The sequence below is a fragment of the Zeus faber genome (genome assembly GCF_960531495.2).
Source record: "Zeus faber genome assembly, chromosome: 21".
Lineage (NCBI taxonomy): Eukaryota > Metazoa > Chordata > Actinopteri > Zeiformes > Zeidae > Zeus > Zeus faber.
The window spans coordinates 16345306-16369123 of NC_137208.1; the positions used below are offsets into that span (position 1 = coordinate 16345306).

Consider the following 23818-nt stretch of genomic DNA (forward strand, 5'->3'; position numbering starts at 1 on the left):
GCCCGAAGCGGCCATGGCTGTCTTGAGATCAAATGAGCCTGGTAATCCGAAGGGAGCGATGCCTCGGGGCTTTTGTAATCTCGATGAACACGATCCTTGACGATATGGGGAGCACTGTATCATCTGTCCCTGCCACCTCGCCCTACCTCGGGCCCCCGTGCGGAAATGATGCATTGGTCCATCCAGACTGGATCAATAACACCCACGTAGCAGGTGCACACTCAAATTCACCTAGAACACACACCAACGCGAGGACACAGATAATGCTAATGCATGCTTCCACATTTCAAGATGATACATTGGTTGCCCTTCCTTGAATTTCCTCAAACTGTTTACGCAGAATTCGCCATCTATCAAACGACCTTCAATACCAGAGTGCCATAAAGATGAAATATAAAAAGGACTTTAATCATTGCTCTCCTCTCTTCAGCACTATTCACTGGGGGTTCTCAAAGTTTAGAGAAATTGGTGGTGTTTTTCCATGGCTCCTCAGCCGGCACAGTTTCTCAGCTTATCTAAACGCTGATTATTCACAAGGCCACGCACTCAGTCCTCACTGATGGTTCTTGAACTAAAACAACAACAACAACAACAACAACAACTATAAAAAAGGAAATGTTACGCCAGATCTGTGGAGAGGCCGACTGACCATCTGCATATGGAGAGAGACCGGGAGTTGGCAGAGTCCCTGTCGCCTGCGGAGCGGCTCGGATGGGCTGGGGCAGTCCCTTCACGGACATGCCTTTCACTGAGGCTGCTAGACCGAATGTCAGCCCCGCTTTAATGACTCCACCAGCAATGTTTAATGTGCTAATTTGTTTCACAAACTGGAGTTAATTTGCGACCTAATTATACGCAAAAAGTATGGCTTCCCCATTGCCTTGTCTCTGGTTGGCGGGGGGCTTGTGGCTCTGCAGAGTGCTTACTGGTTACCCTCTAAAGCTCTCTGCTTGTCAATTTGGCTGAGACTACGGAGCAGCTCACGTGTCGCAGTGTGCCGACCCAGAAGACAGGACCTTACGTTACCTAAGTTATATTATACTTCTTTACAGACGTGCGAAGATGAACGTTTCTGTCGGCCATCTCTATCATCTCGCAGGCTTGGGATCAACACCTCGCCCGTCAATTTAAGACGGCCTGTCCTCGCTCATCTAATAAAAAGTTGACGTTGGCGATCAAATCAGGAGCGCAGGTTGGAGGTGCGAGTCAAACAGATTGGGGAAGGTGTACTGTTGCTTTTAAAGGATTAGTATAGCGACGCTTGAAGTGTGTCTATATTGGATATTGGATTACAAATGCAGGCCGGGATCTCGCCGGCTCCACAAGTGGTACACAGCAACATGAATCAATCCATCCTGAATATTTATATTGCTGTAAAGATCACCTCTGCAGACGCCAACAAGAGGAAATCAATATGGCAATGTAGTGGCGTTGGATCACTGCCTGATATAGGAAGAGGACTGTAAACCAGAATGCACTGGGGGCAGGGTTCCTGTCATGATGCATCATCTTAAATGTCAGACACACCCAACATGTACTGTACGTACAGAGCGCAGGGGGCCGTTTTCTACGACCACTTATTTCCGAAATGCTCATGCAACAGAGTGAGGAAAGGACAGAGTAAAGTTCCTTGTGAATACACCCACAGCGATGGCATGTGCATTATCCAAAGGGCGTCGTCGTACCACCAACGGATTCATGCCAGTGTTAAATCTCGTGAAAGAAATATGGATCTTCCGGCAGCTCCGGTTGAAGACGAAAATAACACCACAATAATAATCACTGCTTACGTCTACAACACTCTCCCTCGTGACCACATCAAGCCCCACGGCGCAGTATAGGAACAATACAACAACCGCTGTAAAGAGGTGACAGGGAACAAGAGTGGTGGCATTTTGCTCGGAATATTGAAGAGTGGTGACAGAGTAAGGATCGCATTGAGGGTGTTGTCACGATTCCTCCCACATAGACAAAACAATCACAAAATTCTAGTCCTGCGTCAGATCAGTCTTAACACAAACGGCCCTTTATATTTCAAACAGCTGGGTGCGCAAGAACGGGGGTGGGCGGAGAGCGGCGAAAGAAAAAAGATAACGGAAGGAAGGAGTGGCGGACAAAAGGTAGGCTTGTTCACATTTTCTGGAAAGAAGGACGCGGCGGCAATCTGTTCGACAAGTTTTGTTTGGCCACCGGCCCGGCAAACTTTTCAGACTACGTGTTTGAGCAAATACTCACAGTACCACATACTTCCACGACCGCTGGAAATACGTCAGTGGAACTACAGAGGGGAGCGAGAAGCTGCTCTGCTTTAGACGGAAAGTTCTGTCAGTGAGCAAGTGTCTTTCCTGTTGAGCAACCTGATGAGTCAGGGTGTGCACGCATGCAGGCACGCACACACACGCGCACACACACACACACACACACACACACACACACACACACACACACACACACACACACACACACACACCTCTGTATCAAATAAAGCCCACCTGGGCTTTAGACCATTTTAATTCATGGGCTGGATGCCCAGTGGCGTCCATCTGGGCAAAAGTTAAATCTGAAAAATATATAATTATGTTAAGTTAGAGTTAAATGTGCTAGAGAAAGTATGACATTTCTAAATAATATTAGATGAAATAGGGACCATTTTTACTTCTTTCCAAAAATATGGAAAGGATGTTTTGTCGATGGCTCATTGGGTGTCTTCAGCACATATTATTGGCTGGCAGGCGCAGTGCTGTCTGGGTTGGCATGTGGGACTTGTGCTTGCCCGTCTGTTATGACAAATGGAGTTTCAGATTCTATGGCAATTCCATTTTCCCCCTCGGGAAACGGCCCGCTGCGGACACAATGATTGTTGGTAGCACGATGATTGTTTCTGGGTTGTCTCAAGTGCACCATTTGTAGCGTACCATTCTGAACTGCAAAATGCCGCCGTTCGGCTCACAGTTTGCTCACATTACGTCAATTATGTACATCGATTGAGGCCATCCGTGCGCCAGGCCATATTAAAGCGGACCAGCTGACGATGACATCCATTGGCTTCCTGAAAATCAATACAAAACAGCCATTCCAACATCAACCCAGTCACCCCCCGTGCAGGGCCATAGCGGTCTAGCAGAATTCCGGATCCCCCCATCCCTCCTGCCTTCTCCACCACAGATATCTGAGACAGTGCAGGGCAGCCACAGCGCCGGCCTTGCCCGGTGACAAACCCACACGGGGCCGAGAGGCGGATCATGTGAGCGCCACTGGGAACAGTCTGCGGGTGGGAGGGACCAGCATGCCACAGGCTCTGTGCGTCTATGGGTCAACACCTACCGAGTGCCTGGCATGCCGCACAGGCCCTGATAACCCGTCTCAACCTTGATTAAGCGGAAAAACGGTGGGCTTACAATAACAAAGTCGAAAGGCATGTGGACGATAACATTCCTTCGAGGCCTATTCTCCCGCCTTTCGTCGTGCCCACACAACAGGGGCGGTGTCACTGGTCGTTGCTTAGCGCCGGCTTCTACGAATAACATACCTGGCGTAGTTGCAGGTTTGAGAAGCGAAGCTATTTGGGCGTGTCGAAAAGAGGCTGCCTTTTCTGAAGCCGGGCAGAAAGACAAAAACAAACCCTTTTCTCTTTAATTAAATATCCAGCTGAGCGTGACACTGCACTGGCAGCTGAATTGAACGCTGTCCCAACAGTGGACTCTGTATTGTAAGCGCATCCAGGGAACCAGATGGGTTGACTGAACAAGCCGTGACGATTGATGCCATCAGTGGGAGGTGTTCAAATTTGGATTCACCAAGAGTGTGTGTGTGTGTGTGTGTGTGTGTGTGTGTGTTTGTGTGTGTGTATGTGTGTGTTTCCTTTCCTACTCCCAATAAATGCAAATAGCCGTCCCCATTGTAGAGGACACCCTCCTATTTCTCAGAGAGAAATGTGGGATAGAGAGGCTGCTGCCTGATATAGTGACAATCAAGGGTTAAAAACTGAATTTATTTTCCCCTCCAATCCATTTGTTGTCCCAAACCCAATGATCCTAAACCATTTGGTACCATTCTTTTTCACATTCATGCAATATCCTTAAAACTCGGTATACAGACTTAGACTGCTGGGATGTACAGTATGTGTGCTTGTTTCAGGAAGACACTGAGAGGTGCACTGAATAAATTGAACACAATTCATGCTGAGACGTGACGCAGATCTGACATTTTGGCAGTGTGGAGAAATACTTGGCTACGTGAAGAAAAACAATATTGTTTGTTTTCCCCTCCGCTCCCCGAATCGGAGGCCAGGTGACCGTTGACAAAATACATTTCCATGCCATTCCGATTGAATCCACCTTCTGCTGCGTTTTTAGCCTTGTCAGGAGCCGCCCACTCCCCCAAGCGGGTGCATAACTGCACAGTTCCTGAGCTGGATCAGGTCTCTCTCTCACCCCGCCAAGCTCCTGCGACAGGGGGCGGAAGGTGCCCTAACAAACTAGCAGGTTCTCCCACCCTCTCCACCTTGCGGTAAAATTGCAGGGCGCCATTAGCGGCCTCATACCGCTGCATCAGAGCCCGGTAACCACGCGGTGAGAGATTGTGTTCTGTGAAAACGCGGGGGCGGGGGAATCACGGCGACGGATGGGCGCGAGGGAAAGACGAGAAGGAGGGGGAACGAGAAGAACCAGAAGAAGAAGAGGAAGGAAAAAGAAGGCAGAGAAAAACAGACGGCGGTTAATTTAGCGGGAAAGGTTCGCGCACCCTCGCGGGGCACTAACAGAAATAGCTGCGGCGGCATTTTTTTTTCCTTTTTCGCCGTCGTAATGAGTGAAATAATGAACGTCGCGCGGGGAATAAAAATAGATGCCGTAAGAAAAAAAAGAGTATAAACAGAGAGAAAGAGAGAGAGTATCTGTGTGTGGGTGTGTGTGTGCATGTGTGTGTTTGTTGGGGGAGGGTTGGGGGCACCCTGACAGTTTGAGGCCAGAAACAGCCACACGGAACGGAAGCGCAGCGCGGCGGCGTGCGTCTCCGAGCATGTCAATACGCTCCCAGTGTCGATCCTTCAGCCCTCATTAAGCCCGCCGTCGTCAGGCCGTCTTTCTTCCCCTTTCTTCCCTTTTCTTCCCTCTCCTCCCCTCTTCACAGTTGAGTCATGCAGCGCTGTGTAGCCCCCCCAGCCCACCCCTCCCAGCCACCCCCCTATAGCTGACACCACACATTTGGAGCTCCTCTCATCTCCTCTCCCACCCTTTCCCAATCCCTCTGCCCCCTCCCGCCCCCACCCTCCTCCCCATCTCGCCTGTCTACCCTAAAATCCTTTGCGACCACATTTCTTTTTTCGTCATCCGGAAACCTTTTCTCCGGTCGCCGAATTCTCCTCATCATCTCTTCCTCTGCCACAGGAGGCTTCCCGCGGGTCGGCCGAGAAATGTGAATTTATTCCGTCTTCATGAAAAGCAGCTCAGCACTGGAATTTATTTGACTGCTTTGCATGCAGGGGGGCGGCTACTGACGTAAATCCGAGTCCCAGGCAAAAAATTCCATCATTCTGCGACATGTCCTCGGAATTAGGGACAAGTGATAACTCGTAATAAATTTGCCCGTAAAATAATTGCGGTAATAAATTCCTCGCCTCGCCCTTGCTTGGAACTGCGGTGGCATTCGAGCGTCGCCTCTTCAAATGAGTTAGTTTGAAGACTATTCAAATAAACAGCGTTTGTGTAGCTGTTAAACACCTACACACCTGAGTAAACATACAATTACTACCCGTAAGTGAATGCAATTCACATTTTTTTACAATGGCGGCGTCGGAAAGACAGTGACAGTGACGTGAAACCGACAGAATTAAATATCACAATATTTTTGGACGAACACCTTGATAATGATCATTTGATGATTGTATTCAGGGGAGGACTATACACTTTCAAAGGAAACAGTATTCACACTCAAGAAATATTTAAGAAACAATCATTAGTCTTGTGGATATAATGACCGAGGAGGTGGAGACGTTGATAAGAACAGCTAGGACAGTCTATGAAGTTCTGAAAGTTGCAAAACTATACCAAGACAACATTTATCTATATCGTGATATCACGATTAACCAAATCCCAGACGACATCCAGTCGTATCATACGGAACCGCCATAGCTCCCCTGCTGTCCTACCTTGCACTTCATCATGTCGCTGACCCTCTCCTGCATGGACTGTCCGGCCTTGGGTCTGACCAGGATGTAGAGGGCCTTCACCTCGGGGCAGGAGCGGAGCAGCTTCTCCACCAACACCTTGCCCATGAATCCCGTGGCCCCTGTGATCAGCACGCACTTCCCGGCGTAGTAGTCGGGTATGGACGCCATGACGCCGCCTGCTGTGCCTCCGCCAGTCGCTTCTTTGTGCCTCTCTTCTGCCGTCTGCTTTCCCCGAGTCGCGAGGGTTCCGTTTGACGCCAGCCAGCACCTGTGTGTGTGTGTGTGTGTGTGTGTGTGTGTGTGTGTGTGTGGGTAAGTGAGGGGGAGACAGGTTTAACAGAGTTCTTGTGAGGGTGTGCACACTTGTGTTAATTCTTTGCAGCCCTGAGCGGGACAGGTTGTCTCGCCGAGAAGGGCTGCGAAGCACGACGGGGCTGGCGACGACAAGGTTGCAGTGAGGGTTGGGGGAGGGCAATGGCATGCTTTGGCACATCTACTTCTTAGACACACACACACACAGGCGCGCGTGCGCACACACACACGCACACACACACACACACACACATCAAATTCAGAAGGCGACCGGCAGTACGTACATACATACATCAGATACAGTATGTCCGATTGACCCTGAACACTGGCCTATTTTGTTCTTTTTTAATCCTTGTGGAGACAGCCTTCACCACACACACACACACACACACACACACACACACACACACACACACAGACACACAGACACACAGACACACAGACACACACACACACACACACACACACACACACACACACACACACACACACACACACGGAAGGAGGGACTGTATGTAGGGTGGTGGTGGGGGGTGTGAAGTGAAATGCCAAAGTGTGTCCTCTTGAAGTGGCGGATGGTAGGCGAGGCAGCAGCCGTCCTCTGAAACCCCGTTTTAAAAGGCAGCCATTAGGCTTTTAGAGCAATCAATCAGCATGGATTAGGTGGCTGGCGACAGAGGGGTTTTAGTGTGAAATCAACAGAAAGACAAAGCGAGAAAGGAGGAGGGGAGGGGGAAAAAAACATGAAAAGAAAGATAAGAGTTTAATTACCATGCCCTCCCAAGGGCAAGCAGACACCCCCCCCCCCCACACACAAACACACACACAGAAAGTTATTTCTTTCGGTGGGACACTGTGACCTGCTCCTCACCCCGCCCCATCAGGCCACCGCCTTCCTGAACTCACATCTCGCGCCCACGCCTCCTGTCCCCATCTCTCTCACCATCCCTTTCATTTCACCGAGCGAGCGACACCGCAAGATAAAAAAAAAAAAAAAACCCCAAAAGGATTAGGAAACACTTTAACCATGTTTTGCAGACATCGCAAGGCACGCTGGGTTTTGTTTGTGTAATCCCCGCCGCTCTGAGAAGTCTTAGAACAGACAACGATTTTTGGTCCTGGTGTGTGTGTGTGTGTGTGTGTGTGTGTGTGTGTGTGTGTGTGTGTGTGTGTGTGTGTGTGTGTGTGTGTGTGTGTGTGTGTGTGTGTGTGTGTGTGGTGGTTTCTTGGAATGTCTCTTGACCTGCTGCGGCAATCTTTTGCTTGATGAGATTTGCATGCAGACTGGATGCCGGACGCAAGTACCCTGTGGCCTCGACAGTCCAGCCAGGATCAAGTCCATTTCCACATTCAAATTGCTAAAAGTTCCAACCTGATGGAGGTATAGAGATGTGACTGAGGTCAAATCTGGCGATGAGAATGTAGGTCGCCGGTGTAAAAAAACCCCCAAAAACACATTACCTCACATTGCTTTTACAATTACTCAAATAAAGATTTGTGTTTTCTAAAATCTCCATAGAACCCACAAAATTACTCAGAAGAACACTTTGGAGCGCGGAACGCACTATTCCACCTCTGCAAACGACCCTTACCCTTCGCACGCGACTCACCCCAACAAAGAAGTAAAACAAGACACCACAAGTCAGACTGAGTATGAATCTTAACGTTTCATTGGATGTCCGGCACCTAACCGTTCACGGGGACATAATTGGATCAATACGTACTCTAATGGCACCGGTGTAATGGACTGTGTCTGCTTATTTGGGCCAAGTCAATGCAATAAATCTGACCTTGTGAGTGCTGCTTGGCAGGTGGCAGCCAGCCAGACCCCCGTGGAAGGGACCGGAGGGGCAGCGGACGGAGGAGTCAGGGATTTCAGATGCCATGGAATGATAATATGGGTAATGAGTGATGAGGGATAATACAGTCCTCTTTTCTCATTCATTGTCTCGGCAACATTTGCCCCGTCCAGCGGTTTGTTTACGTCAATTATAGTCGTTATAGTTTGATATCCTGTCGTCTTTCTCCGTCCGGTGGATGCTTGGCTATTCTAATTGGATAATTGTGCCTAAAGTGATTTGAATAGAAGGCTCCAGTCAGTCAGCCACCAAACTCGGAAGAGCTGTGCTCCTCTGTAGATAAAACAGGAAATCTTGAAACTGTCCTACACTAACAATGTACAAACAGTTATAAGCCAGGAGCAAATTGAGTCAGAACAATCTGGTGAGATCCAGACCAAAAAATTTAAATAAAATTAAAAAAACCATGGGCAGAAGTTTGAAGAGCTTCAATTTGATCAGTCTATTTTCAGTCAATCTTCCCCCACAAATGCACAGCATGCCTGTCTAAAAGCCTAATATTCATTGAAATTGAGTCATCCAGCCTCCTTTCTAATAGTTTACCCGCCAGCCGGCACTACAGCCCTGACTACATGTCCTTCGTGTTCTCTAGTGCGCTTCAGAGTCCTGTCCATTTCATAAAAAAAAAAGCTGTACAGCTGTAGCTGTATGGTCCTTGAAACTTGATTTGATTTTTTTTCAAAAGGGGTCTGAGTCAGGAAAAATCCCATAAAAAAAAAAAAAAAAAATTCTGCAAATACAATGTTGCCAAAATGATTTGCAATATTCTGTGTCTATTTTTGGGTCAACATGAATTTCTGTACTGAAAGCCTCCCTTGTGGACTGGTGGAGAACACTAAAGAAAAGTGGTTTCTCAATACGCCTGTTTGCTCAAATTAAAGCCTAATTTTATGCAAGACATTTTAGTAGACAGAAAAAAAAATATTATAAGCATGATAAGAGTGTGGTTAGGCTGCACATTGACTGATGGTCCAGTGGTTTTTCTTTTCTTGTTGATTCTGTACAAAGCATCATCTCATGCAATATGCTCCAACACACTGCCCTTGTCCAGTATCTATTTCTAAGGACTTGGCATGCCCCTGAGGGCATGGGGCAGGGCGGGGGTCCACTACCCCAGAGATGAGTCACAAACGGGTTGAGAAAGATAGGGGGGGGTTAGGGGGGGCGCAGTGTCCAGGGTGAAGAAGAGGACATCATGCATATACAGTAGTGCCTGTCACAACCCCGCTGAGATGGAGATGCAGGCGCCAGACTTTATTGGCACTCACGGTCCACAGGCGAAGGGGACGTTCATGAGGCACGGACTTTGACACACATTTCGTGTGTGTCCTTGTAAATGAATGCAGCATCCACAAGGGTTATAATTTGTTGAACAAATGAGCCACTGGATTATGGTGTTTGGGGTACTTGCATATTGACTTTTTTTAATACTTTAATACTTTAATACTCTTTGTCACGGTCAAATTATTATTGCGTATAACTGTCCTCACTTTCTCAGACAATACATGCAAACATTTAAAGCAATTCACTGGCCTCCGAAATAATGAAAGATTCTTGCTTCCGAAAACCCCATTCATTTTCCTCCTCGAGAAACCATCTCAAAATGCTAGAAAGTCCACATGTCGGCGAGAATGATGTCACCTTCGCAAGGGCTATGATCAAAGCGCTACAAGGTCGATGATCAAAGCATTGTGTCTGATCGGTGGGATAAAATCTCAGAGCCATGCTGCCATTGTTGCTGTCTGTTGACTTGTCACCATGACGACAACGCACGAGCCCTCTTAAGAGTAGACGACAGCGCCCTGTCCGTCCATTTAGCATCATCCTCCCTATAAGGGAATTTGAGGAGAAGGCTGGTTGTAATGGTGCCATCGCTGTGCCAAATGGCCAGATGAAACTCTAGCTTAATAGGATGCCTACTTGTCAAAGCTGGCAGTTGGCAGCGAGAGCATAACATTAAATCGAGAGCGGCTTTTGATCGGCACTTTTAGCGGTTAAATGGAGCTTTGATTTGCATTCAAGCCAGGCCAAATGTGGTTATTCTCTGGACCAATGAGAGGCAATGAAAGCAGCATCTCCAAGATTCCCAGCAGTGTCTGCCGAAGGACAGGAACCAAGTCCCCTGCAGCCCTACCTGACCTAGATAACTAAATCATTTTCACACAACCGGGCTCCCTCAGTTTCTGGTGTGTTACTTCCTTCCTTCCTCTTTCCCTGCACAATGCAGTGCAAAAGTACCCCGCCCCGTAAACAGAATGCCGATTTGTGAGCACCCGAGCACACACAAATAAGCACAAACAAAACACACCCGTCTGACCACTTCCACGAGCGGACTGCGGTCGACCAGCCGGAGTCAGCGGAGAAAGCAAAGCTCGAGCATTTTGCAGGAAACGAGAAGCTGAGGTGGCGGCGCGCTGCAGGCTCCACCGCTCGTCATGTTTGCAACACGCCTCCAGTTGACAATGACCGGGTTCTGGTGCTTGCAGCCCGTGGGGTAGTAACCACAAATGTGCTGCCCTCAAGTCACATACACATACTACCACAATGGCTTTGTTACGAGGCCGCTGTGCGTTCCTGCACACGAGCAAGATTCCCTAGTGATACAAGGACAAGAGCAAGGGGAGGGGGCGCTGGAAGGCACTATGGATTAACACCCGATGGAAAAAAAAAAAAAAAAAAGGGGACGCCAGTGCAAGATAGTTGAGAGTACACGCGAACACTCTTGCTTCCTAATCCTTGAGTACACATACACACAGACACGCTTTATGCCGCCCGGGCATTCTTCATAGGTCACTGCCCCCCACTCGGTTACAGTTACGCCGATGGTCTGCTGTTCAGCCACATACTGCTGTGAGCCAACATGGACACGGGAAACAGACGGACTACTCACCACCGTCTGTTCCCAGTCATAGGAGATAAGAGTGACAGTAGAGCGGTCACAATTGTAAGATGATCTAATTTAGATAGTTCAATTTTCTCGTGCATATCGCAATCTTTTTGTGAAATCGATTCTACGTCTCCACCCACAATTTTAAACAATATTAGAAATGTCCCAAACAAAACAATGTGAATTAGGTGCATCAATTTCGCTGTTGAGTTGAGGACGTGCTCTAATCTCCACTTGAAACTTCACTTCCACTTTTATAGTGGCATAAATTGATAAAAAAAACAAAAACGATTCAATTGTTAATGACTTTTTATGAATGAATTGTCAACTAAAATGTCATTGTGACTGCCCTAACTGGGCGAGGAGAACCATTTCAGACTTTAGAATAACTAGGAATAGAGACACGAATCCTGGCCACACCAAAGTTCTCTCACACAGCTGTCCTTCCCTCGAACCACAGAGGAAAGATCAGCATATTAAAAATGACCAATTATTCACAAGTTTGTTACTGCTGTAATAATATGCATTTTCCCACATAATCTGTAACCCTGTGAGCTTTGTTGATTTTATCCACAAAATGCATCTTTCTCGGAACATTTCACAACGTTAGGATTATAGTGACCGGAATTATCACGGTTTTTGGGGTTATCACACGCTTATATTAAATTAAATGTTTGTAGAAGAAGAAGAACAATCCTTATTTGTCACACAGCACACCACACTACAACACATGCAACAGATATTAAATTTGTATCTCAAAATATGTAAATTAAAATGAATAAATAATAATAATAATAATATATATTTTAACATTTTTAACATTGTGCACTGTTTGAACTGTCAAGTTCAAACAACATTCAAGTTATAATGCAATAATACTCGTCTATGTAAATGTTACCCTAAAGGTTAACTTGCATTGCAGTGGGTAAGGCAGATGTCTTATTAAGTTAAAATTTAGCTGTCAGAATGACGTGTATCTATCACTCCTTCATTGCCGAAAAACCACCCCGCGCTCCTCAGTACCGACACATCAGGAGATGACACTAAATCCGTGTTAAAGGACAGGTTCACCACTTTTCAACCCAGGCCTTTACAACACTATAATGTCGGTTGCCACAACTGTTCATAGACCTGGGTCGGAATATGGCAAACCTATCCTTTATCGCTTGCATGGGTTCCCTTCTGTGACCCATAGAGGGGTCATGGTCAGAGGTCTGTGCTGGCTGCGTTGGCACTCCCTGCGGAGCACGGGGCAGGCCCGGCCAATCAGGACAGGAGCTTTAGCGACGCACGAGACCGGGAGATTTTGTAGACATTATTAACAAACATGTTCAAAGTATATATTCCTCATTGGAGATGTTGAATCTTCTAAAAAGTAGCAGTCAGTGCAAAACTGCGCCATGACAAAAATGCGTATTCGCTTGTGTGGGAAGTTCAGCGTTTAAGGTCAGGCTCACTTGGGGTCCCAAGGCTGCACTCCGATTGTAGTTTAGAGACGAGAACTGAAGGGCCGAATAACTTCTCACTCGGTTTGGGTCTCTGGAAAGGGAGAGCCATGATTGGGCTTGGGGGCCGATTTGGGATGCAGGATAGGTCTGCGTTCGCTGGGCTGTCAATGACAAAAATAAGGTGACGTCCTTCTTTAGACTACATATGGTATCATGAAAAGCAAAAGGACAAGGCCAGGAAGCTGTGGCAGCATTAAAAGCCCCAAAGGACGTACTACTTCGGACATAATGGCATCTTGACAAAGTAGTTTGCACCACGTCCAAAGTCATCTCCAAAATAGGTTTTAGAGACACTTCAGGGATGGCGGTGTACCTCAAGAACAGTGTTGTGCTCAGCAAATGCAGTTGAAATTGGGGCCGTTTGATTACACACACACACGCGCACACGCACACACACACACACACACACACACACACACACGCACACACGCACGCACGCACACACACACGCAGCCAAGTGTTTTCGAGTTATTTTCTGCACAGCTCGTCTCTGCGGGAGGTCCTCGCCGTTTGTTTGGAAGGCGGCTGCTCAAAAGCGGGAGCACTGCAGCCCTCCCCGCTGCCCCAGGCCTTTCCCTCACACAACCCCTCCATTAGTGGGTCAGCCGCGTGCTGCGGAAGACGCAGCAAAAGCAGGGTCCGCAGCCGCCGACCGGCTGAGAACATTAAAGGCGAGGGACAAAAGCCGCCTTAGCCCCAGAGGGCCGGCGGGAGAATAGAGAGGGACATCTCACAGAGACAGCCAATAATTAAAGCAACATTAGTCAAAGTGAATGGCAGTGCCAGGCAGCACAAAAGCAGAAGTCAGTCCCTTTCACTATATAACACACAGCGCCAACGGGGGCAGCGTTAAAGCCTGCTGCCTTGACAGGCGGTCATTCCAGTTGCCTCATGCCAACTTAGAATATTTTAGTTGGAGGTAGGGGGGGGGGGGTTGGCATTGAATGGTGAATACAAGCCAGGAGAAGGTAGTGTTCAAGAGGCAAACTCTAAAAAGCGATCGGGGGCCCTTTTAACGCCTTTTAGATGTTTGCAGTAGGCAATGGCCAATCAGTCAATACGCTCGACTATCAACTTCAAATGCTGAAGGTTTTAAATATCAAAGCCGAGCCGATTTCAATGTCGCCTCGTGTACATAACCATGTAGGTCGTTGGTTGTAATGGGATCTGGCCCTATAGATTGACGGCGTGCGCATGCGGACGCAAATTTTCTGTGCCTGCGTGCAGGTGCAGTGCAGTACACAATGTTTGACCGCGATGGGATTCTGTAATTACAACCGGCTGCCTGCGCGTGACGAGGCCTCTCGGTGCAGTGGTGTCGGTTTAAGCCCCGACCGGCTCCCGGACCGGCACTACGCTGGGTACATGCACTGTGACAGGGCCAGACGCTTATGCACCCACACACGCTCACTACACAAGTTCGAAACACATTTGTTCTGGTCGTAGACTTTGTTGGCTTCCCACTTATATCAGTTTAATTCTTTTTCCAAGCCGTACCGTCCTTATCCACTTTTTTCCCCCCGCATCTGAGCAAATGTAAAATTACGTTACGCTGGGTTTTATTTTCAGTAAAGCCATCGGGAGGCCAGCTTGGGGGGAAGCCAAAATAGACATAAAGTGATTAAGTTGTGGTGGAAATGCAATAAACTGTGCACATCTCCCCCACCCCCACACAAAAAAACAAGACAAGATTAAAAAAAAAAGAAAGCCTGGCGGTCAAGATCAATTTATCAAACTCAACACTCGGCAGATCCATTCCGGGAAAGCCGAATTGAGAATGAAAATACCCGACGACAAAAATGTATAGTGTGATATTGCACACGGACACACACACACACACACACACACACACACATTGCGACACCTCCCACAGCTTTGTGACTGTGACGCCTCGAAAATACACACGCCTGACGAACTGCCGTGAACAGATTTGGAAAGTGAAATCAATAACAGACGGCATTTCATCGCGAAGGCAGACGTCGGTATTGTAAACGGATTTAAATGGATTTAAGTCCGGCTCCGACGTCACGAGGCCGCGGCGGTGCTTGGGGGAACGGCGCTCCGCCCCCGAGCTCGGAAACCTTTACCTGTAAGCGATTCATTTAATCAAGTGCGGAGTGACCAGATGCATAATGGCGGACGCCGGGAGGAGAGACAGACATGGCTAATTCACATTAATGTACTACTTCACACACATTATTAGATTCCTTCCCCCTTGTTCGGCTGCCAGCCAGGCTTTCTAATTAATGACAGTGGCCCGGTGTCACCGGCAAGCGGGCTGGGTGTCTCATCCATCATCAGACTTCCGAGCAGATCGGAAACCCTCTTAACATACCTCGCACACACAGGAAAATCTACCAAGATGATCTTGAGAATCATCAACAAAATTGGGACTCTGGTCGGGTGCATCCCGCCCTCGTTCGCTTGAACGAGGGCGGGATGCCTAACACGGGGAGGATTACAGGCGTAGCGCACATGAGATTATTACTTCCCTATAATCTAGGAAAGGGCAACTTCAAACACATGTCGGTACTTGGACTTGGTCATCTTTTGCCGAAGAGAGAACCGAGAGGGAAAAGAGAGTAGGAAAAAAGAAAAAAAAAAAAAAAAGACCCCCGCGCCCGGAAATTGAGTTGTGTTGAGGGTTTGGTGGGAGGGAGAGACGATGCAATCAGCTTGGGCTGTCTGTTCGATACGAGCGTGAGAGATTAAAAGCAAATGCTGCTCTCTTGCCGGCAGCGAATGGAGAGGATATCATCTCAGGGGTGTCGCTTTTTACACCTTTCCTTTTTTTTTTTTTTTTTTTTCCCCCCTTCCCCTGGTGTGTCATGTTCGATGTCGCGACCGCGCCGGAAAAGGGGCGTGGCATGGTGCTGGTGTGATCGGGGAAAAAAAAAAACGTAGAAGCCGTATGGAGCATCCGCATCGAGCGTGATCTATCCCCCCCCCCCCATGTATCCGGTTCGGAGACTGGCTCGGGGCGGTGCTGCAGTCATGTGTCCCAGGAATGAAACCGGGTACAGTGTAGTTTGTCATGGATTCATTACACGCGTGAACCATACCTTTGCCGGTAAACCTCAACGGAACAAAATTGTCCCGCGTTTAAACGGGAACAATATTTTCATTATTTCACCTGCTATATCGGTGGTGGTATTCATTTGCTTACCAGTGTTGCTTTCACTGCATTTCCACTCCTGAACAAACCATTGCAGAGTTTGAATCCAGAGCCGCAGACCACGTCGTCAAGCCAGGCGGACAGGTGGTTGCACGCACACGCACGCACGCACGCACGCACGCACACTTAATTTTGTTTTAGTTCGTTTCACTTTCGCTCTTTCTTAACAACTTTGTGCTTCCTTTGTTTTCGAGCGTTTGATTTCCAGCGTTGAACCTCCCCTCCCTCCAAGGTTCAATTTCTGATGCTTTAGAGGGGATTACAGTAGCCCTTGTGGTAGAAGGACCGCAAAAATAAAAAATGAAGGATAAATATTAAGGAAAAAAGAAAAAAGAAAGAGCATTCTCCCGTTATCTTGCCTTCAAATAAATGAACATTTGGAACCTAGCCATCCCAACTCTATGCTTTATCGATTTAAAACATATAAAGGATCTCTTTTTCATGTCTTCTGGGACTGTAAAAAACGACTTTTCCCCATGAGCTTTCTTGGAAGGAAGCTGGTTCAAAGAACAGCCCCCAACATTTATCTTATCTGGACAAATATTCAATTATTTACAACAGATGGAACAACGAGGACATTTTTTTGCTGTACACTATGTTTTGCAGAAAAATATACAATGCATTTATACGAACAACCTATTTAGATTCACTATATTAATTCTTATTTTTCTATTTACCAAACTGTCTAAAATGTTTTATAATTGTGGCTGTGAGTTAAATAAATAATAATTAATAATAATCTGATGAAAAAAAACACAATTACTTTTTTTTTTACGTTCAAGATCAATGTTTTTATTTGTCACACACTCTGTCATACCAGCACCACGTGCAGTGAAATGTATTTCCGAAGCCCAATGGTGAGCACGCGATTGCAAGAAAAGAATGACTTGGATATCTTTGTTCGGGTCCCTGAAACCAAAAGATAGCGGGAGGGGAGCGATGCCTGCCCCTGGCCTGCAGCCATATTGTCTGTACATACTGTGGGAGGCTGGGCGTTGGTCCAAAAGCCTCAGATAGAGACAGCCGGGTTGGGCCACCCTGCCACCAACATCCCTAATGGGCTCCCAGACATCTCATTAGAAATGAGCCTCAGAAGTCCTTTCCTTAAGAAGAACATCAAATTGACTTGTGCTGGATACCCGTGGTGCGGAGATCGATCATGCCAACGTCCCATTAAATAGAAAAGTTATTTATTGTATTCATATGCTACAGTAATAAAAAATATTGAAGCAGTTTTTCGACAACTCATGATTTGCATACTTTTAAGGAATCCACCACCCGGGGAGCAGTTGAGGGGTTAAGTGTTTTGTGCAAGGACACTTCAGCGCGCAAGCGGCCCGGGATCAAACCGGCAATCTTCCAATCACTAGATGACGCACTCTACCTGCTGCGCTGCTGCCTCCGCCGTCACAGGAACTCGTTCTCCCGGACGGACTCGCCTGGCGGGCGGTTTGAGCACACAAAGTGCGATCCCCGCGTAACAGTCTGAAGACGCCTCTCACTCGGCTGGAACCAGCGCGGATTGCAGGTGCGCTGGTCGTGCCGGCTGACCCGCCCCGAAACACCTTAGGGCCCCGTGTGTTGACACAGACCCGTCGCCTCTTAAGCGGTGCAGAACGGGTTGAACGTTGGTGTGCCGCACGCGAGAACACCTCCTCGAGCCAAGCAGCCTGTTATTGCAACGCCGCATCCACACGGGGTCAGAAAGGGTGGTGCAATGGTTGGTAAGAGTAGAGAAACATTTCCTAATCACAATTACAAATAGATGCGATGGCGACTTGTGTTTGCTGGATTGCTAATCACAGCAGCATTATGTGTCAGTATGCGTGATGGACACGTTGCGCGCTTCCGAAAAAGTTGGAATTCATCGCAGGTCCGCGGGTCCGTCTGCCAGCTGGGTCCCCCGCCTTCCACGGCCTCCCCCTTTCTTGAAAAAGCGCCGGCTAGATGGGACATACGGGACCCATTGACAAAATGATCCGGGAGGTTCTGGAGCGCTTAATTGCTTTCGAACTCCTCGTTCCTCGAAAGAACCGGAGGCATTTCCTCTTGTAGAACACCGCAATTATCCCACGTCAGACGGTGGGGGGGGGGAGTTGTACCTGTGCGACGGCATTCCAGGAAGGATTACATCTGTTCTTAGGGTAAAGGGCCCCGCTGCTTGTTACGTCCTTGATGTGAAGATATTGCTCCCCTGTAGCCCTGTGGAAATCCACGGTTGATGTGTCATTGAGTACAATCTATAGTCTTATGCACCACCCCCACCACTGGCTCCACCAATTTACATCCAGAGCGTCTTTAATCCTCTAAAGTACCATGTGATGACGTACTGTTAAAGCCAGGAGTGGATATGTCCTTGTGGGGTCCAGGCAATGTCACATCCACACAGCCCCGGTCTCCTCCGCCTCATCTTCCGCACGAGAAGACTGCCCACGAGCCAACTCCCACTCACTGAACCTGACCACTATTGATAACGTGCATAACAATATCATGGTGAATTTCGTTGGAAAAGCAGTACGATCTACCCGCTGGGCAGGTTTGGGACCTCAAGACATTCCGCCAAGCGCTGCGGCGCCTTTCTCCCGCTTGTTCACCCTACACTACGAATGCCAATGTGGAAATATGTGAGGATTTATATCTGGGAACTTTACTTTACTTAAGGATATTGTCACCAGTTATTTCCGTCCCCTTGCCACCAATTATTATCCGATATCACTACATTCATGGTCTTGCAATGTTTCTTTTGTATTTGTGACTTTCCTTTTCTTTGTGGCGACAGACTTCGGAGATATTCGGGAGATCCTCAGCCCTGCTTTTATACGTAGAATGAGTAGAACAATTGCAAATAATACTCCTATAATCAATCAGCTCTGAGGCATGAGGCCGAAACAACGGAACAGTACAAGTGAAAGCCTGGTGAATACAAACACATCCACTCGTTCGCTCTTTATTGCCTCTGCATTTGGACACTTAGAAGGACTCCGATACACGAGAGGCAAAGCGTCACTTTGCTTCCTGCCATTTTGCATGGGGCCGCTAAATGTATTCTCTTTGCAGCCACATTAACTGCACTGGCCTGATTTGTGTTTCACCGGGACCATTGTGAGGTGATGGCATTTCCGTCCATTTTTATGCCACTTTGTTATCCAATTTGACATTTCTGTTTGGAGAGAGAACGATGCCTCAGATTACAGAAAACTTGTTGGACTTTCTGCGTCACTGCTGTGAAGGCATCGGTTTGGGGATCAGTTCCTATGTATTAGTTGCAAAAAATGCCAGGCCTAAATACGATACCAACGTAACGTACAAACTTTACTTGGTTGCATTGGGATCTGGTTTTGTGTATTTCTTCGCAAAATTGGTGATGGATTCATGTCATATCCGTCTTCGTTTAAAGAATAAATTAATTGTTGAAAATAATAAACACAAACGGGTCTTCACTGATCTCACTGATGATAATTGGATTTGTTGCAGCAATTGCTCAAGAATGATTGTTCAGTACTTGTACAATATATAAAATATGCACCCCGACGTAAATATGTTGTATGCACTGATGTCACAATTCACATAAAGATTTTAGTCTAAATAAACAATAAGGAACCCCCCCCAAAAAATACAAAAAATATATAAATAATAATAGTAATAATAATAATAATAAATGAATAAATGAATGAATGAATAAATAAATGAATAAACGAATGAATTAATGAATAAATAAATGGACACCCAATGTTTGCTAAACTGGTTAACAAAAGGCCAAGTAAGATGAAATGTCATTGTTGCGGCTGCTGTCTCTTCAGCCCACACCTTTTCTGCCCATTATGGCCCCTTTAGGGTCCTAAAATAGAGCGCCGAGCGCGACAGCCTTGCGAGGCGAGGGACTGCTGAGCCAACCCGGGACGGATGCTGATGCCCAGTGGCACCACGCTGCTCCCCCACCATGCCTCTGTGCTCACCATACTGCTCTCAGCGGCATGGAGGTCTGCAGAGGACGGTGGGATGGACGGGACAAAAAAAAAAAAATCACATTCACCATGTGCTAAAATATTTATAATAGCCTGCTAGAGAGAGAGAGAGAGAGAGAGAGAGAGAGAGAGGAATGAAAAGCATGGCAAGGTGGCAGAAAAGAAGCAGAAAGAGCAAAGAGGGCTGGATTGGGCACGTATAAGAAAGGAAAGAAAGACATGAACCTGACGTGACTTGCCAGTCCTCGCCCAACAGGTATGACTAGAAACCCAAAAGCTTGAAAAGGCTCCCCTAGTCTTCACTACACAGTATAGCGCAATACGCAATTCTTGGCTGTTAAGTGCACAAGGAATAACCCCCCCTCCAGTCGATATAGAAACTTGCATATTCTAGGAAAGCCAAATGGTACAAGCTTAGAATAACCTGTGGAAAGAAGCGCGGCAAGATATCTGACTGTGGCTGCAAAAGTTGTCAAGAACATGGAATACTCATGGAAGCGGAGCATTACATCAGGTGACCCGCGACTTTGATCGTATTAAGTGTTGCTATTAATACACACACACACACACACACACACACACACACAGTAGACAAATCTAAAAACAAAATATAGGTCATTCCCTGGTGATAATTAGAACCTCATTTGTCTCACCGATATAGACACACTCACAAGATCATAGAAACTTTAATTCTTCCTTAAACTCACGACAAGGGACAAAGACCATTAAGCCATTACTCCTCAAATCACTTCCCATCATCTGCTCACAGTTTCACACATTATATAGGCATATAAAACAAAAATGTTTTTAATATATATAAAAACACATTTATATACATATATAAATAGGCCTATGGAATACCACAACAGGTAGAGGCAGGTGTATTGCTTAGAGCAGCGGTTCCCAACCTGAGGTCCGGGGGACGCCCAGGGCTCCTTCAAGAGGTTCCTGGGGGTCCCCGGCAAAAACGATCGATAGTGAGACGTCGCCGTTATTTCATGACGCCGTTCCGACAACGTTTCACCGCCTTCACCCCGACTGTTGTACGGACACAGGTATGGGCGCCTCGACTAAATCGCATCCAACGGCAAAGCTCTCGGCGTATCGGGGCTCCCAGAGGGAGAACACCTCATCAAATGGGGCCCGTGGCCCCCGTGGCCGATGGGATCGAGGGTCCCTGATATGAAGAAAAAGGATGAGGCACAGTGGCTTGGAGGGTGTCAGTGGTGCTGGTGCTGTGTCAGTCAGACCCGCCCCACTGCATGTCCACAACACGAGGTGTAGGTGAAGGTCCTGGAAGCAAGGCAGCTGGGGAGTGTGTGTGTGTGTGGGGGGGGGGGGGGGATCAGAACATTTTGGAAAACTATGTTAAAGGAATAAATAAAGGAATGATGAGGTCACGGGGAATACTTGGTAATACCACAGTTACAGTTCATGGACGGTGGCGGCAGAAGCTCCTCCGCTGGTCCAGGGCCCGAGCAGAAGCACCGGGGACGTGCAGAGCGCACGTCAGGTCTGTGGCGCTCAGCGGAAAACTAAATGTTGAGCCCCCAGAGAAACGCTTCCCTCCAGATGGAATTCTTTTTTTTTTATGTTATGTTTGGGTTGTTTTTTTTTTTAATTTAAATGAAGGAGTTCCCAAGGAGTTCCCCCGTTCCTCCAACCCGGGAGACGGAGCGTGTCTCCTGTGCTCCCGTGCGGCGGGGCTCCGGCCGCCCCGGCTGCCCCGGCTTGCACCGGCTCACTGCGCCTCTGCGGCGGATGGAGCTGCCCCGGCTGCCCGGGGCGCGCCGGTTAGCTCGATGCTAACTGGAAAGGCGCAATAAACCCCCCCCCCCCAAAAAAAAAAAACACGAGCGGGAATGAATGAGCAAAAACAACCCCCCTCTAGCCCTTAAAAAACGTCCGCAACGGAACAGCGCAAACCGTGTAATTTTCCGGCATTTGGTCTGCGTCTCTGCGTCTCTGCGTGTGCGTGTGTGCGGCTGACGGAGGGCGAGATGCGCCGGGCGGAGGACTTCATTTACCCCGCAACCAAACCGCAACCTCCCGCATCCAACAACCAGAAGCGGAACCCCGTGCCCACATCGACAACCGCCCCCCCCCCCCCCCCCCCCCAGCCCCTGGGGACCCGCAGCGGCGGGGCTCTTACCTGCGCGGCGGATGATCGGCGGAGGCGGCTCTCTGCTCCGGGACCAGACACTGGAAACGTGGAGAGCAGCTGCGGAGTCAGAGCCCCCTCCCACCGGCGAGCGGCCAGCCCCCCTGTCTGGAACACTGGGGACTCTTCTTCCCGTGCGCCCTATCGATTTGTGTTGTTATTATCTATTTGCTTGTTTGTTTGTTTATTTATTGATCGTTTTGCATGGAAGCCCAAGAGAAAAATGCCCCTCAGACGCGCACAGCCACGGTGGGCGGAGGGGAGCAGTGTCGGGACTTGAGTGATGGAAAGTCGGGCTCTCTTTAGAGATTCGGTCCTTTGTGTGAATGAGATTTCTCCCAGGCTGCAAGGCTTGGATTTATTTTTATTTTTTTTCGTCCGTGACTACAACACGACACATTGCCCGAGTTCGTCACATAAGATGAATCAACCAGGTAAATAAGAGCATCATGCTTACGCGGCCCCACAAGGGTTATCAGGAGCACAAAACCTACGGTGGCCTGATCTGTTACTTCATCCATTAGTATGAAATATCGTTAAGGGATATGTAACGAACTCTACCGGGACAAAGAGGGGAATCGAACCCATGCTGTGGCCGCGAGATGACAACACCGTCAGGCCGCCGGGTCACCGGGTCACGCTCAGCCCTGGTCTCCGGGCGCTTTTAGATGCGCCCCCGGGGTGCTGGCCCACTGAGACCTGCTGCCCCGAGCTCGGCCGCTCGCCCGCGGCGGCGTCAGAACCGTCCCCTTCCCCTCGCTTTTAAACGCGACGCCTTTCAAAAGACTCTCGCCTTCCCTCGGCGACCCGCAGGGCTCCGACAGCCGTTTACCCCTTTGAACCCGAGTCTCCTCCAGCGTCTCCTCCAGTCGTCCAATTTACCAAACCAATGGCGGTGACTTGGACGGCGTCAAAACGTGGAGCTGAACCTGTGACGGCGGCACTGAAAGGCAGCATCTCAACCAATCACAGCACAGAGTCTGGCCGAGTTCCCGCATCTCTGAGATGCAGATTTTTTTTTTTTTTTTACCTGCCCCTTAAATGCTCTGCGCACACCACTGCACTTGAGTTATTTAATGTCAGGGTTAGACGGACAGACAGACGGACAGAGGGAGATGGACGGACATATTTTTTATTTTGCGAAAGAGTGGAGGAGTTTGCCAATTACCCGTCTCTCTCGCATGGCGTGTACAGCAAATCAGGTATAAGCAGATATCGTCCATGTCCAACGACATCGATAAAAATAAATCAACGACAACAAATAATGTTACTGCTCTGCCCTCCTGTCTGGAATACTGTCAATCTCCACGCGCAAGCTATGAGATTATGAGACTGCTCCCGATATACATTTTAAATAGGCGACCGAGAGCATGGTTTTTTTTTTTTACCACCCATGAAATCAAATGAGGAACAAAGTCGATTTGTCCACTCAAACCTAATGCATGATCCTTTGTTTGCAGGAGAACAGTACTTCTTCTTTTCCATTGTGTTGGGGCCGAGACTTTTGATTTCTCGCCGAACGACCTGAGTCAGCAGTCGACGCAGGCCGCGGGCAGGGCGTCCCCGTCCCAGACACCAACGAGCAGACGGCGTGACAACAATTAGCCCCGTCCGCCGCTACAGCTGTTTTCCAAATTCAAACGTTCCGACCGGGACGGAGCTCAGAGCGCCAGCCCTCTAATGAATGCGGAACATTCCAGCGGGTGACAACCACGAGCTTAAAATAAGTCCACGCCATATCGCCGGGTTTCGGTTACGTGACTCATCCGCTATGGGGCCCGG

General features: G+C 48.2%; 1 protein-coding gene across 1 annotated transcript in view; it reads right to left on the bottom strand.

Moving 5' to 3' along the window:
• The window catches only part of LOC307246492 (fatty acyl-CoA reductase 1), a 40733-nt gene extending 18673 nt beyond the window's left edge, over positions 1-22060 (bottom strand). The window contains exons 1-2 of the mRNA XM_080022428.1: positions 22028-22060; positions 6149-6437 (exon numbers count right to left, since the gene is read on the bottom strand). Coding sequence (XP_079878554.1) covers positions 6149-6337 — 189 coding nt within the window. The 5' untranslated portion in view covers positions 6338-6437; positions 22028-22060. The remainder of the gene's footprint in view (positions 1-6148; positions 6438-22027) is intronic.
• Positions 22061-23818: the final 1758 nt, after the last annotated feature.